The sequence below is a fragment of the Podarcis gaigeae genome (genome assembly GCF_964106915.1).
Source record: "Podarcis gaigeae genome assembly, chromosome: 6".
Classification (NCBI taxonomy): domain Eukaryota; kingdom Metazoa; phylum Chordata; class Lepidosauria; order Squamata; family Lacertidae; genus Podarcis; species Podarcis gaigeae.
In genome coordinates, this window is record NC_139682.1 from 43876936 (window position 1) to 43889797 (window position 12862).

The 12862-nt window shown below is 43.6% G+C and overlaps 1 protein-coding gene across 11 annotated transcripts in view; it reads right to left on the reverse strand.

The window, feature by feature from the left end:
* FOXP4 (forkhead box P4) overlaps nucleotides 1-12862 on the reverse strand; it is a 155271-nt gene that overhangs the window by 40899 nt on the left and 101510 nt on the right. For 7 of the 11 annotated variants that reach the window (XM_083744978.1, XM_083744979.1, XM_083744975.1 and 4 more), the window contains 4 exons: nucleotides 7820-7970; nucleotides 5462-5666; nucleotides 3716-3820; nucleotides 718-805 (listed from right to left, as the gene is read on the reverse strand). In XM_083744978.1, coding sequence (XP_083601104.1) covers nucleotides 718-805; nucleotides 3716-3820; nucleotides 5462-5666; nucleotides 7820-7970 — 549 coding nt within the window. The remainder of the gene's footprint in view (nucleotides 1-717; nucleotides 806-3715; nucleotides 3821-5461; nucleotides 5667-7819; nucleotides 7971-12862) is intronic. The other 4 variants (XM_083744983.1, XM_083744982.1, XM_083744981.1 and 1 more) reach the window with 1 other exon arrangement.

Sequence of the window (12862 nt, forward strand, 5' to 3'; positions counted from 1 at the left end):
AAGTCCAGTCCTGGTCTCATAAAGTCAAGAACTCCTTTGGTGACATTCCTGCAAGTTGTTCAGCTCTGTAATCACAGAATAAAGTCCTAGGTTATGGAAGAAAGGCTGTTTACACCCTTGTGCATCCAATTTTTACAATTCTTGCAAATTTCAGCAGGAACTGCTGGATCCGTTTATGATTTGACTCATATGTCTGAGGCCCTCTCCACCACTCTGATGGGTGGAAATAGATGCCTATCAGCATAACAGAAGACAGGAAATGAATACTATGGACATTCATGACCTGCCTCTAATCCTAAGGTTGCAATGACTAAGGCAACATGAAGCTATGGAGTGGAGCGGAGACTGCATTCTTTCCTGGGCTTTTCATAGCAGCAGGGGATACTTGAGAGCCCCACAGGGGATTTTGCCAGGTAGATCTGACAGCCTGTATGTCAATCATGCGATGGTCATAATGACATCATGTGCTTAACAGATGGGCAACCCTGCTTACCTGTCAAATTTGGCCCATGAGGCCGATCCTGATAAAGGACCTGAATCCTTAGAGCCAAAAAGATGAAGGAAGCCTTAAACCAATGTAAAAAAGAAACTCCAAAATCCATCCCTTAGGCACACAAGATCCCAAATTAAACAGCTTACTGACTTTGCTGTGTTCAAGGATTTTGGCTTGAATACAGATGGGACTGAATAAGGTTCACTGCATACATTTACACTCACCTGTATTTCCAGCTGCTGTACCACTTGCATTTGAACTCGACACTGAGCTGTGCTCCGGTCATCAAGTGCATGTTCTGTATTGAGGTGTCTAAAAACAGAAAACATATTTTTAAGAGGAGGAGGAGGAGGAGGAGGAGGAGAAGAAGAAGAAGAAGAAGAAGAAGAAGAAGAAGAGGAGGAGGAGGAGGAGGAAGAAGAAGAAGATGAAAAAATTAACATAGCTCTGGACAACCAGAACTCCCTTGACAATGTTTACCCCTTTATTAAGATTCTTTAATACACTGGCTGTGCTATGCAACATGTCTACTATCTTATCTATCTCATTTTTATCCTGTTCATCAACAGGTTATTCAATTTTATCATCACAATAATGCTGTGAGGGAGGCTAGCCTGAGAAAGAGTGACTTGCCCATAGACCATGACCTAGGGGGAAATGTACCTAACCAGGCCCATCAGTTCAAGGACTTCCTCCTCTCCCCCCTGAAAATGGCTCAGGGCAGGAGGAGATCCCCCAGAACAGCACATGGGGGGGAGGAGATGGGGAATCGTTCCAACTGGCAAGCTGAAATGTTTTCAAAGATGGAACAACTGGAAGAGTGCAAGGCTGTATTCCCCCCTAGTCAGCATCACTGCTGAGTGGGGATTTGAGCCAAAGGTTTTCTGATTTAAGTCTACCACCTTGTCTGCTGTACCACACTGGTGCTACATATACAGGGTAAGTCCTTTAAGAGTCCCCATGGATACAGAGTACACATGTTCCACGGGGCCTCTTTTAAAAGACTCACCCTGTACATATATACACAGCAAGTTACATGACCTACAGCAGTCATCTCCAACTTGATTCCCTACAGATGTTTTGGACTACCTGTCCCATCCGCCCCAACCAGCATGGATAATGGTCAGAGATAAGTCACGGTCTAAAAGATCTAGAAGACATAGAGGACATCTAGTTAGGGAAGGCTGCCCTAGAGTCTGAAGAGACAAGTCAACCAAAGAGTCAGGTGGAGATCCTGAACCACAGAAAGGCAAAGTGACACGCTTACAAATCAGTTGGAAAAAGAGCTCAACACTCGTAAGTCTACCAATTTTCCAGAGATTTTTCTTCATTCAGGAGAGATGGATTATAAGGACAGAAAATGCATTTTCCTTTATGAATTCCAAGAGCCTCTTCACTGTAGGTTCACAACTTTGTCTCAACAAGCCACCTTCCATCTGCTGAAGCAGCATAGCCTTTTGCCATACAAAATTTAACAAAACCGAAACAGGCCTGGACTTTATATTCCATTTCAAAGCTTGTACCGTTAACAGGCGAGTGAATGTAAGCTTTCTTAATGTCAGCCAATGAACTAAAGGTAGTGCAGGGAATTAAATTCATTTTCCTCTAAGAGCCTTAGTTTCGCTATTGAACAACATTCCATGCAATGTTTCCTTACTATTTTAAGCTGTGTCAAGACTTCCCAGTTAGGGGAAGCAGGATATGGCTGTCTAATGTTAGGAGGCTCCTTTCGGACCAGTCAGTTACATATGGTAGCACAGGTGGAATCAATTCTCCCTTTTGGCCTCCTCCTGGCCACATGAAAAAGGCTAAGTTAGGCTTTGAAGGAGTATGCGAGTTCCCTGCCCATCTGCCTTAAGTCTGTTGCAGTTGGCACCTGTTGGCTCGTTAACAGTGATCCTTCGGTAGCTGAAGGCCAGGGTGGGGGTGGGGTGGCAAGTTTTTCTAAAATGTTCATTTCACAGAACACATACACACACAGATCAGGCACACAGGCTGTGCTTCTGACCGTCTCCAGTCCTCCCAAACGTCATTTTCAACCTTCACAACATTCTGTTTGGAGGCAGTGGGGTGGGAGGTGGAGGGGGGCCGAGAATGAGGAGCGGCATGTGCGTATGTGGACGGGGTGGGAAGCATGTGTAGCAAGAAAGGCATTGGGGGGAGGGGGGAACCCGAACAAGCAAGAAAAGAAAACCCGTCAGTTTCATCTGATGTCTTTGCTAAAAATCTTGGCTACAAAGAGATCTAATTGCAAATGAACTAATTAAGTAAACCTCTGACGAAGCGTGAAAACAATTTGTTTGACCCTGACGCTAGCAGAGGGCTCTTAGACAGCGGAGTTAATCAGTCAGTGACAGAGCCCACAAGCGGTGTCAGCAGGCTGCCGCGCTGCCATCTGTTTCTCTCTAGTTCTCCCCACCCGCCCCCCTTTTCTTCTTCCTAACATGGGCGAGCTATAAACTTTAGTGGTCTGTCTCCTCTCTCCTCTAAAGCCTTGTCATTACGGTAGGTCCCAGTCAGCCTCTTTCTCTCTAGCAGAGTCTCTCCCACTCTTCCTATATACCCCACAGTGCCTGGAAGCCTTTAAAAACTTCCCGGTTCTTACTGAAGGTCTATGACAGTGATATAGCTCTGTTTCGGAGAAGAAGCCTAGAGGGGTCTAGCTCCATTTCACAGAAGGAAAAACTGGTATGGAAGTACAGTACTCAATTTTTCTAAAAGTAGTGATGCTAGAATGGCTCTAGGGGGCTGGCATGGTGGTGCTTCTAGACTATCAAAAGCTACCAGGTACCTGTTCTACAGACATAAATTATATTTTCTGAAGTATCAAAGCTCACTAATAACTGATTTAGAGGGAAAATATCTCTAGAATCTGAGGAAACCATCCCCAGGGTCAAAAAACAACAGACTGATCTTTGGGCTTCACTGCACATCATCAAAAACAGTTAAAGTGCTTGCAGCAGGACTTTTCCTTTTTGAGGTCTATGGCAGGCTTCCTCAACCTTGGCCCTCCAGATGTTTTTGGCCTACAACTCCCATGATCCTTAGCTAGCAGGACCAGTGGTCAGGGATGATGGGAATTGTAGTCTCCAAACATGTGGAGGGCCGAGGCTGAGGAAGCTTGGTCTATGGTGTGAGAAAATACAGGAAGAATATTAAGCACAGGTTGGGCCAAAGAACACAGCAGCATGAGTATACCTTGCACATAAGGAAGTCACCTACTTGACAAACTGTCCCAAGTCCTCACAGAGGGTTTCACAACCAGGCCACTTGCACTCTCCATGACCATACAGAGGGTGAGAGCCAGGAGTCTCCTCATGAGAAGAGCTGCAAAGGAGGGGGTAAAGGAAAACAAAAAAAGCATTATTATGGAATAGCAGCTCTAGCTTTGTATAGTTCATTTGCTTTGTCGGCTGAAGGAACAACCACACAGGGCATTTTAAAGGGATCGGACATGCTCATGTATACTCCCTTCATTGAGCAGATGTTGTCTCCACCCAGTTAACTGCGAATCTAGCCTGGGCTGCCAGAACCATAGTTGCAGATGCAGACCAGCAGAATTCATCCTCAGTTCATATCTTAGGTTGTCAGGTGTGGCACAAAATACTTTTTAACTATCTTCTTGGTATGCTAGATGCAACTCTTTTTTTAAAAAATGTGCACTGGCTACAGTTATCCATACCCTGGTTTCATCAAGGTTAGATTACTATAAAGTGCTATGTGTGGGACTGCCTATGAAGAATGCACAGAAACAGCAGTTGGTTTCAAACACAGATGCAGAGGAAGATGTATCACCAGTACCAAAAGAGCTTCATGGTCTCCAAATTTATTTCCAAACATAATTCAAGTGCTGGTTCTGAGCTATAAGGCTTTAAAAGGTCTGGGACCACAATATGAAAGGGCTGCCTGCTCCCCTGTGAACCTGCCACATTAGTAAAAGCTTCATAGGATGTCAGGTTATAGGTTCCTTCAACTTCCAAGTCAACTTCGATAGTTACCAGAGCTGTCTTGGTGTTGGCGCCTCATTTGTGGAATTCTCTCCCTGTAACCTTTCTTCTGCTAGCTTTAGACACTCAAGTAAATAATCCTGTTTCCTTTGACTTTTAGTGGATTTTAATGAGATTGTTTGTTTTAATCCATTGATGGGTTTGCTTTATTAGATTTTAATATAGATTGCTAGTCTGCTTCTGCTTGATGCAGAACTTCCTTATCTCTGCAGTGCATCTATGCTATGTTTCTTGCTTATTCTTGATAGCCCACAAGGCTGGCAGACCTATGGACTGTGTACTTAGCACAGCTGCCTTCATCTGATTAGCATGGGACTGTCCCAAGGGTAAGAGTCTCTGCCTATATGAAGGATCTTGTTAGATCCTGAGCTGTCTGCTAGGGTGTCAAAGCATCAGAGTGGAAAGCTCTTTACTGGATACTCCCAAACAGTACAGCATCTAAGCCATTTCCCTAACATGAATGACTTTTATGAACTCTTATTTGGCCCTTGGGGTAAACTGAAAAACTAAAGGCTGTGACTGCACCAGTGCCATTAAAAAAAAGCAACTGAATCAGCATAGTCTCCACAACAGCAATGGGGCCATTATACACAAATGTTTGGGAAGATAGTCATGTAGCCATTCTCCAATGGCTAGCAAGATTCACATATAATTTGTTCATTGAGCCTAAATTGTAATTCATTGGGTCTGAATTGAAGTGGCCAATTTCCACATGGCCAATCCCTCCTATTGTGACTTAATAAGTTCCATTTGTCACTGAAGGCAGGTACAATCACAAATTTGACTCCATATCTGGTAAGCCAACACTGTGCCAAACAGTAGAAGTTCAAGTTCTGAACATGATAGAAAATACTAGTCTTTCCCAATCATGTGTAGAATTTTACCCTGTCCTTTGAGATAAATTCTATATCCTTAACAAATTATCCATTCTATATTTCAAAGGACCACATAAAGTTTCTACCTGTCCCTCCTTTGTGTGAGCATGGCGTTCTGTCCATTGGGAAGAGGGTGGTGGGAAATTGGAGGAGAGACCTTGGCGGCCGAAAACGAGGTAGAATTGGAGGTGTTGGTGCTGAGGTCAAGTCCCTCTTGCTTGATACTGTCTTCTACAGGCTGAGTAGCAGTAACCTCTTTCCATAGCTGCTGAAGGTCTGAGGGACACACAGCTTCACACATGTTGGAGAGAGCAGGAAGGAGCAGCAGAAAGAGGAAAAGATTTTTTAAAGAAGGATTTAAGAATCACGAATATGCAGAACCCACGTTAAGATGAGCCAAAAAAATCCATGAAAGGTGTGGCTTCTGTGTTTAGTTTGTTGACAAAAGAGCTAATTGAGTCTCCCGGCTACTGAGAGCTCTCCTCAATGACTATTTATGCAACACTATTAATTGTGCATGGAATTACTTCAGCCTTACATGGTCTAGAATCTCCATGGCCATTACAAGTTTTAAATTATTTATTTAAAATTACAATTTTATTGAAGCGTTTCATAACAATTAAAGACATAACTAATCTGTATTAGAACAAACCCTTGCTTAATACTATAAAAATGACTTTTGCTCGAAACAGTCAGGCACACTAGTCCACCATCTCAGCAGTATGTGGCCCACTAGAAATTGGATAGCAGTCCTCCAACGCACTGCCAACAACTGACTGCTTTTACCCATCTCTGATGCAGAGGCTGGATATTTATACCACTTATACAGAGAAGAAAAACTAAGCCAGAGGGTGGTTTTGTTTTGGCATGCCTGGTATGTACCACAAGTGGTTCTGGCAATATATGGATTTCATGCCATAGAATGCATTCATTCTTATCTTGATTTGGCTAGCTAGATGATCACACTGTCTTTTAGATAGGTAAAAATACTGACGTTTAGGCACAGCAGTAGCTACAATGCTTTTCGGGATGTAACTCTTAAAAATTAGCTGCCCAATTACATATTTGCATTCAGTTATTCACAGGAACCTAGGAAATTGCCTTTTATCAGCCTGGTTCACACATAACACCAAATCAAGGCTAAGTGTGAACAAGCAAGTGTATGGGTAGAGAGAGCAAAAATCACAGCCATTTTCCTCCTCTCCCAGTCCTGCTATTGCACCACTACCCAGAGCTATGCCATAGTTTGGCTAAGTGTTAAGTGTGAACCCAGGCCCACAATTTGTCTCATTCCAAACAAGCTGTATCAAGGGCTTGTTCTTAGCTTAATGTTTGTAGTTTGTTTGGAGTGAGACAAACCACAGTCTTGAGTTTGTACTTAAAACTAAGCCAAACCATGGCTTAGCTCAGGGTAGAATGGCAGTAGCAGAACCTGGTGAAGAGTGAAGCAGTTGTGATTTTCAATCTGTGTACCTGCATGCTTGCTTGTTTACTAACCAGCAGTAGCTTGTCAGGATTTCAGACAAGATCCCTCCCAGCTCTACCCGGAGATACCAGAGATTGAACCTGGAACCTTCTTCATGCAAAAGCATGTGCCTTACTAGTGAGTCAATATCCTTCCCCAAAGGATGGGCATAGACTCAGTTCTGACCAGCAAAGTCAAATGAATCCAGGATGCCAGACTGAAATTTCAAGTGAGTGTGTGTCCAAACGTCTTCTGGTTTCCATTCCAAACAAATAAAGAGACCCTTGGACATTTGAATACTGAATAGGCTTGAACGGGGTGGGGGGTGGGGAGTGAAGGGAGGGGGATGAAAGCAGTATTCGGCTAACTCCTGCTGCCATGGCCAAGGTAAGTGGGGGTGGGGGCACTTACTGGCAAAACCTGAGCATTGCTTTCAGCTTGCCCACCACCACATGCCTTGCCACTGCCTGTCCCTTCCAATTCACGATGTTCAAAGACCCCATTTAGCATGAACTAGGCTGAGTATATCAGTCTAGACTCTGCCGCTTTCCTCAAGGACTCCCTCTCTGGAAGAGAGGGGCATAAGGTGTCTGCATAAAGTGAAGCTACTTTGCTTATGCACCCCCCTCTTGCAGACAGAAAGTAGCAACATCACAGTGAAGCTTCCACCGGCAGGCAATCCCTGTGTTATGCACGAAAGGTAAAAATGAAATATTAGGCCCCAGCTTTCTCCCGTTAACAGCAACACAGCTCCTGGAACAGGAGTCAGATCAGGCACATTACATTTTGGTTCAATAATGCGTTATTGATGTCTGTTCTATAACAAAACCCAAAGCATGCCAAATGTTAGGCCCCACGTGCATTCAAACAGTCAGCTCTTAAAATTAACAGAAAGCCAACAGGCTGTGCTAATTGCTGCTCTGGGTGCATGGGTTACCTCCTCTGGCACTAAAAAAGCAAGGAAGCTTATGTGAATTACCTTGTGGAAGGGTCTGCAGAGGAACGGTGCCTTGTCCTGGCTGTAAACTGACCAGCCCTTGTCGCTGGAGGTTTAACAGGTGCTGCTGCTGCAGCTGCTGCATCTGCAGTAGCTGTTGTTGGAATGCCAGCTGCTTATTCCCTAATGGCTGCTGGAAGACAAAAGGAAAAAATCAAAACACATTATTTTCAACCCTGTAGCACAGGCCTTCCGGGATTCTCTGGGGTCTTGCATAAGCAGCCCAATCCCAGCATCAGCCTTGCTTTCAGCCAGCACAGCTCACAGTCCTGATCTCTTGTCCTCAGTGGCCACACAGCATATAACCAAGACAGAAAGCCTTTGATCTATCATAGCAGCAGAACGAAGGGGGTGGGTGGCGGAAGAGAAGAGAGCGAGCCTGCTTGGCAGAGCAGTGAAAATGCTGAGTCTCTCTGCCAGATGAGCATTTCCACAAAGTCTGTGCGTTTGAATTGTGCATAAAGAAGCAGAATCTCTGTTTCTCAGTTGTATCTGGCTACCCGAAGCATACATCAGCATCAATGGATTGAGCTCCTATGAGCAACACAAAAGGCTTGCAGGCTAGAGCATCATAACCTGGGAAACTCTTAAAGACAATGGTTTGACTTTATGGAGTAACACACAACCATCTGAGCCATATCTATTCCTGAAACTTTAATGCCCAGGATCTGGGGCTCCTGCTGGTCTCAAGGAATACAGGTGTGTGTTTTTTTTAAAGATATATTAATTAAATTGGCAAAGGGAAATATACTCTAATATAAACTTTTTTTTTCACCTCTCATACAGAATGACACATAGAAATCTGGTTGTTTATGCATGGCTTTTCAGAGAAAATGGAATGCGACACAAATATGGGCCATAATTTAGAAAAAGTTTTGCAAAATGTGTCACAAATGCTCATCATTATCTTCCTATTAGAGGCGGGAAATGGGTTAATCCAATGTAAAAAAAATAATTAATGTTAAGATGGAGAATCAATCTCAGTGTCAGAAATTAACAGCACTAAATGATCTTAAAATTCAAGAACTCTAGCTGACTGTGGGCCTTAACCACAACCCATTGACATCCATGTACACTGACTCCAACAAGACGAGGCCCATTAATTTCAGTGAGAAGAATAATGGCCTGCCCATGATTTCATGGGGAGTTTGTGGCAAAGCCAAGAATAAGATTCTTCTCAAATATTTTTAATTGAGGTGATTTAAAAGGAAAGCCCAAGAGGCAAAATGAAAGGATTAAATTCAAATGCAAATAGTTTGAATATTATTATTAAAATAATTTATGTAATGATTTTCCTAAAACATTTATTAAGGATTTGTTTGGAAGTTGTTGTTGTTAATTAAATTTGTATACCGCCTTATACCCGGAGGTTTCAAGGCGGATCACAACATAAAATCACAATCTAAAAACACACAGGTAAAATGAGGTGGCAGAAATAGGAGCACAACTACAGCCATTGATTTATTTTATAAACAGAACTGTAACAAATGACAATATGTAAGAGAGAATAATGTGTGGCCCCTTTCTCACCATAACACTATGCTGGACAGCTCAGTTGGTAGAGAATAATACACTTAATCTCAGGGTCATGGGTTTGAGTCTCATGCTGGGCAAAAAAAAATCCTGCATTGTAGAGGGTTGGACTAGATGACCCTTGTGGTTCCCTCCAACTCTTCAGTTTTACAATGCTATGATTCTTCATACTACCTGTGATGGTTATGGGTGGGTTACTCGTGTGTAAACTGCCTCCACTTCAGTTAGATCGTTTGCTCAACCATGTTTAGGGTTAGAGCTCGCCCTCCGTGACCTGTTAGTCACTTGCAGAATCCGTCAGTGGGCGTTTCTTGAATCTCTTCCAGCATAAAAGCTGTTTGACCCCAAGTCTCCACCTGTGTTCCCTGCGCGGAACGCGTCTGCGCAGGTAAGGGGACGGCAAGGGCGTGCCAGCGCTCTCTCCGCTGGTCTCGGTTGAAGGGTCTCGGATCCCTGACACCGATTCCTCCATCTCCCTCTCCTCTCTATTGGTGTCACACTGAATTCCTTCCCCCCGACTGGTTCCCTCTCCGGCATCGCTCTGGAGCCCTGCCTCCGCTTTTCTCTCTGATGTCTGTTCCCTGACACTACCTCTACTAAAGTATGTGTACTTCAGCTGGCAGATAAGATCACATTATGCTTGTATGTTGTACACTGCCTTTTTCTATTCTTATGCAAGTATTGCTTATAAATATTTAAATGGATAAATTTAAGAGGTAGAGAGAGATCCACAGTAGCATAAACCAAGGCGGCCTCAGAGAAGCAGGAACTGGCAAAATATGGGAAAGATTCAGAGCCTAAAATATCCATTTTGTCCTCCATCTAATCTTTGAAGCATTTATTTGGTAGCTATCTGAAGAGCAGAATAGAATACATCATTGAAGAGTACATCAAGGCAAGTCCATTCATTTTCAATTTGGATAAAATTCCTAACTGATGAATCACCAGGCGGTCTGTCTCAGCCAAGGGGCATCAAAACTGGGAAGAGGCATCCCCTACAGACTGTACTGCAGGCAGACAAGCAAGGAAGGGTGAGTCATTCATGTTAAAAAAAATTATGTGTGTGAGATGCACTCTGAGTGGCCTAAGGGTGTGGGAGGAGATCCTAGAACGCTCCCATGTAAAAAATCTGTAGCAGTATCACACAGACTAGAGTTTGCTTTTTCCCCTCCCTTGCTTCCCCACTCCCTGGCAGGCCTTTCTGTGAGCACAGGTTTCTGCCTGTTACATCAGAGCAGTTGAACACTGCCCCATTCACTTAACTTCCAGGCTATAAAACAGAAGGAAATTGGGAACGGATTAAGTCATTAGGATCCCCAGGGCATGTTGCTTTCACTTCATAACTCAACAGTCCTCTGTATCTTTCCTCATGGACTTGTCATTGAGCCCAAGCATCCTTATAGTAGGTTCCGGGAGTCTGGAGGATAACAGATGGGGACAAGGGAGCAGTGAGTAACCAGCAGGTGAAATGGCTTCAGCTGCATAGCTTTTCTGCAGGCCCACACTGAAATGGGATCTCATAGGCACTGAGAATGGAGTGACTCGTGGCTGTGGGACAAGTGGGGATAAATAGAGGGTACAATGAAGTCTAGGGCCATATGAATGAGCACTGGAGGCTGCAACAGAATCCAGGAGTGTAAGCACCTCTCCTTAGAAAATGGATTGTCAGGACATGTTTTGCATGCAACAGAGTAACTAATGCATTAGAGCAGGGGTCAGCAAACTTTCAGCAGAGGGCTGATCCACTGTCCCTCAGCCCTTGTGGGGGGCCGGACTATATTTTGAGGGGGGAAATGAATGAATTCCTATGCCCCACAAATAACCCAGAGATGCATTTTAAATAAAAGGACACATTCTACTCATGTAAAAACATGCTGATTCCCGGACCATCTGCAGGCCGGATTGAGAAGGCAATTGCGCTGGATCCGGCCCCCGGACCTTAGTTTGCTGACCCCTGATTCAGAGCATAGCTTTTTGGAACTCCTAAAACAATTTGGGGATGGAACACGTCGTCATATATGGAGTTCCTGCCACTGGGATCCTCTTCCCTAGAGTCCTTACTCACAAATAAGTTCTAAAGCTGCTTTCCACACCATCAAAAATGTCAGCGCAGGAAACTATGAAAATACACTTGCTTTCCAGGAGGCACCTGCAGACGTAATCCTCTGGGAAGTTCTCCTGCATAAGCTCTTTTGAAATGAAAGCAAGCTGAACAAGAATACTGCTGTGCTCTTCTGCAGCTTCCATTTATTTCATTGAGGCTAGCACATACAAAATTTCCTGTTGGATTGTGCCCTTTGTCTACAATGACTGAGTCGGTAATGTGGTATCATCATACTCAGTAGTACTGTTTTCATTACTAGTATGGAAAGGACCAATATAATAACCACATTAGATATAATGGTACCTTGATTCCTGAACTTAATCCATTCCAGAAGTCCGTTCGACTCCCAAAATGTTCGAAAACCAAGGCACAGCTTCCAACTGGCTGCTGAAGCTTCCTGCACTCAAGCAGAAGCCGTGTTGGATGTTTGGCTTCTGAAAAAAGTTCGAAAACCAGAACACTGACTTTTGGGTTTTCGGCATTCAGGAGCCGATCTGTTCGTCAACTAAGCCATTTGAGAACCAAGGTTCCACTGTATCTAGTTTTGGGGAATACAGCAAGCACACCTTAAAATGGCCTTTTGACGCATTTCCAAATATAATCTCAGACATCCACCAAAGGTGCCCTCTTTTTGACAACATCTACTCATCAGGTTCAGACAGCAAATATGGCGTGAAGAGAGGCATTCTTGGTGGCTCCCTACTCACACCAATTACAAACCTTACTCCAATTATAGAGTCAACAAAATCCAAAACTGATTGCTTTATGGTAGCTTTGCGAGGACTTACTGTTTAGGGCTGGACTTTGAGGCTTTAATTAGGAAAGGGTGGGGAAATGTCAGTGATTTTTTTAATGTTATGCTAGTCTGTTGGTGGGTTATTTTTTATTTTATTTCCCCCTTTTTTTACTCACCCCAAACCTTTGGGAGGAGAGTTATCGGTTTTAATATTCAGATAAAATACTGAATATGAGGCACAGTAATGCATGTAATGGAATTCTTGTTTTTCAGATATTATCACAGGAAATTGAGTTCAAGTTATGCTTAAAAGATATGAAAGCTTTGCTAGTTTGGCAGGCCTAACAATGGGCACCGCATTTGTAAAATGGCATAGCCCATTAAATGCACTTCAGTCTTTCTTCCCGCCTTTCTTCTAATAAGCCACGTTCCTCAAACATCTTTCCCTGATCACCAGGTACTAAAAAAATAAAGTTTCCTTCTGCTGTTGCCTACCAGCTTCCTCTCAGCCTCCCCTGACGTGCTGCTGCCAGAGTCTGTGGGTTTCTCTGGACACTTTCACTTTTGGAGGTCATCCACTGCGTACTTTTGATAGAACCAATGAAGTATGAAGCTTATCGGCCCACAGATAAAAATCTTAAACACAAAGAAA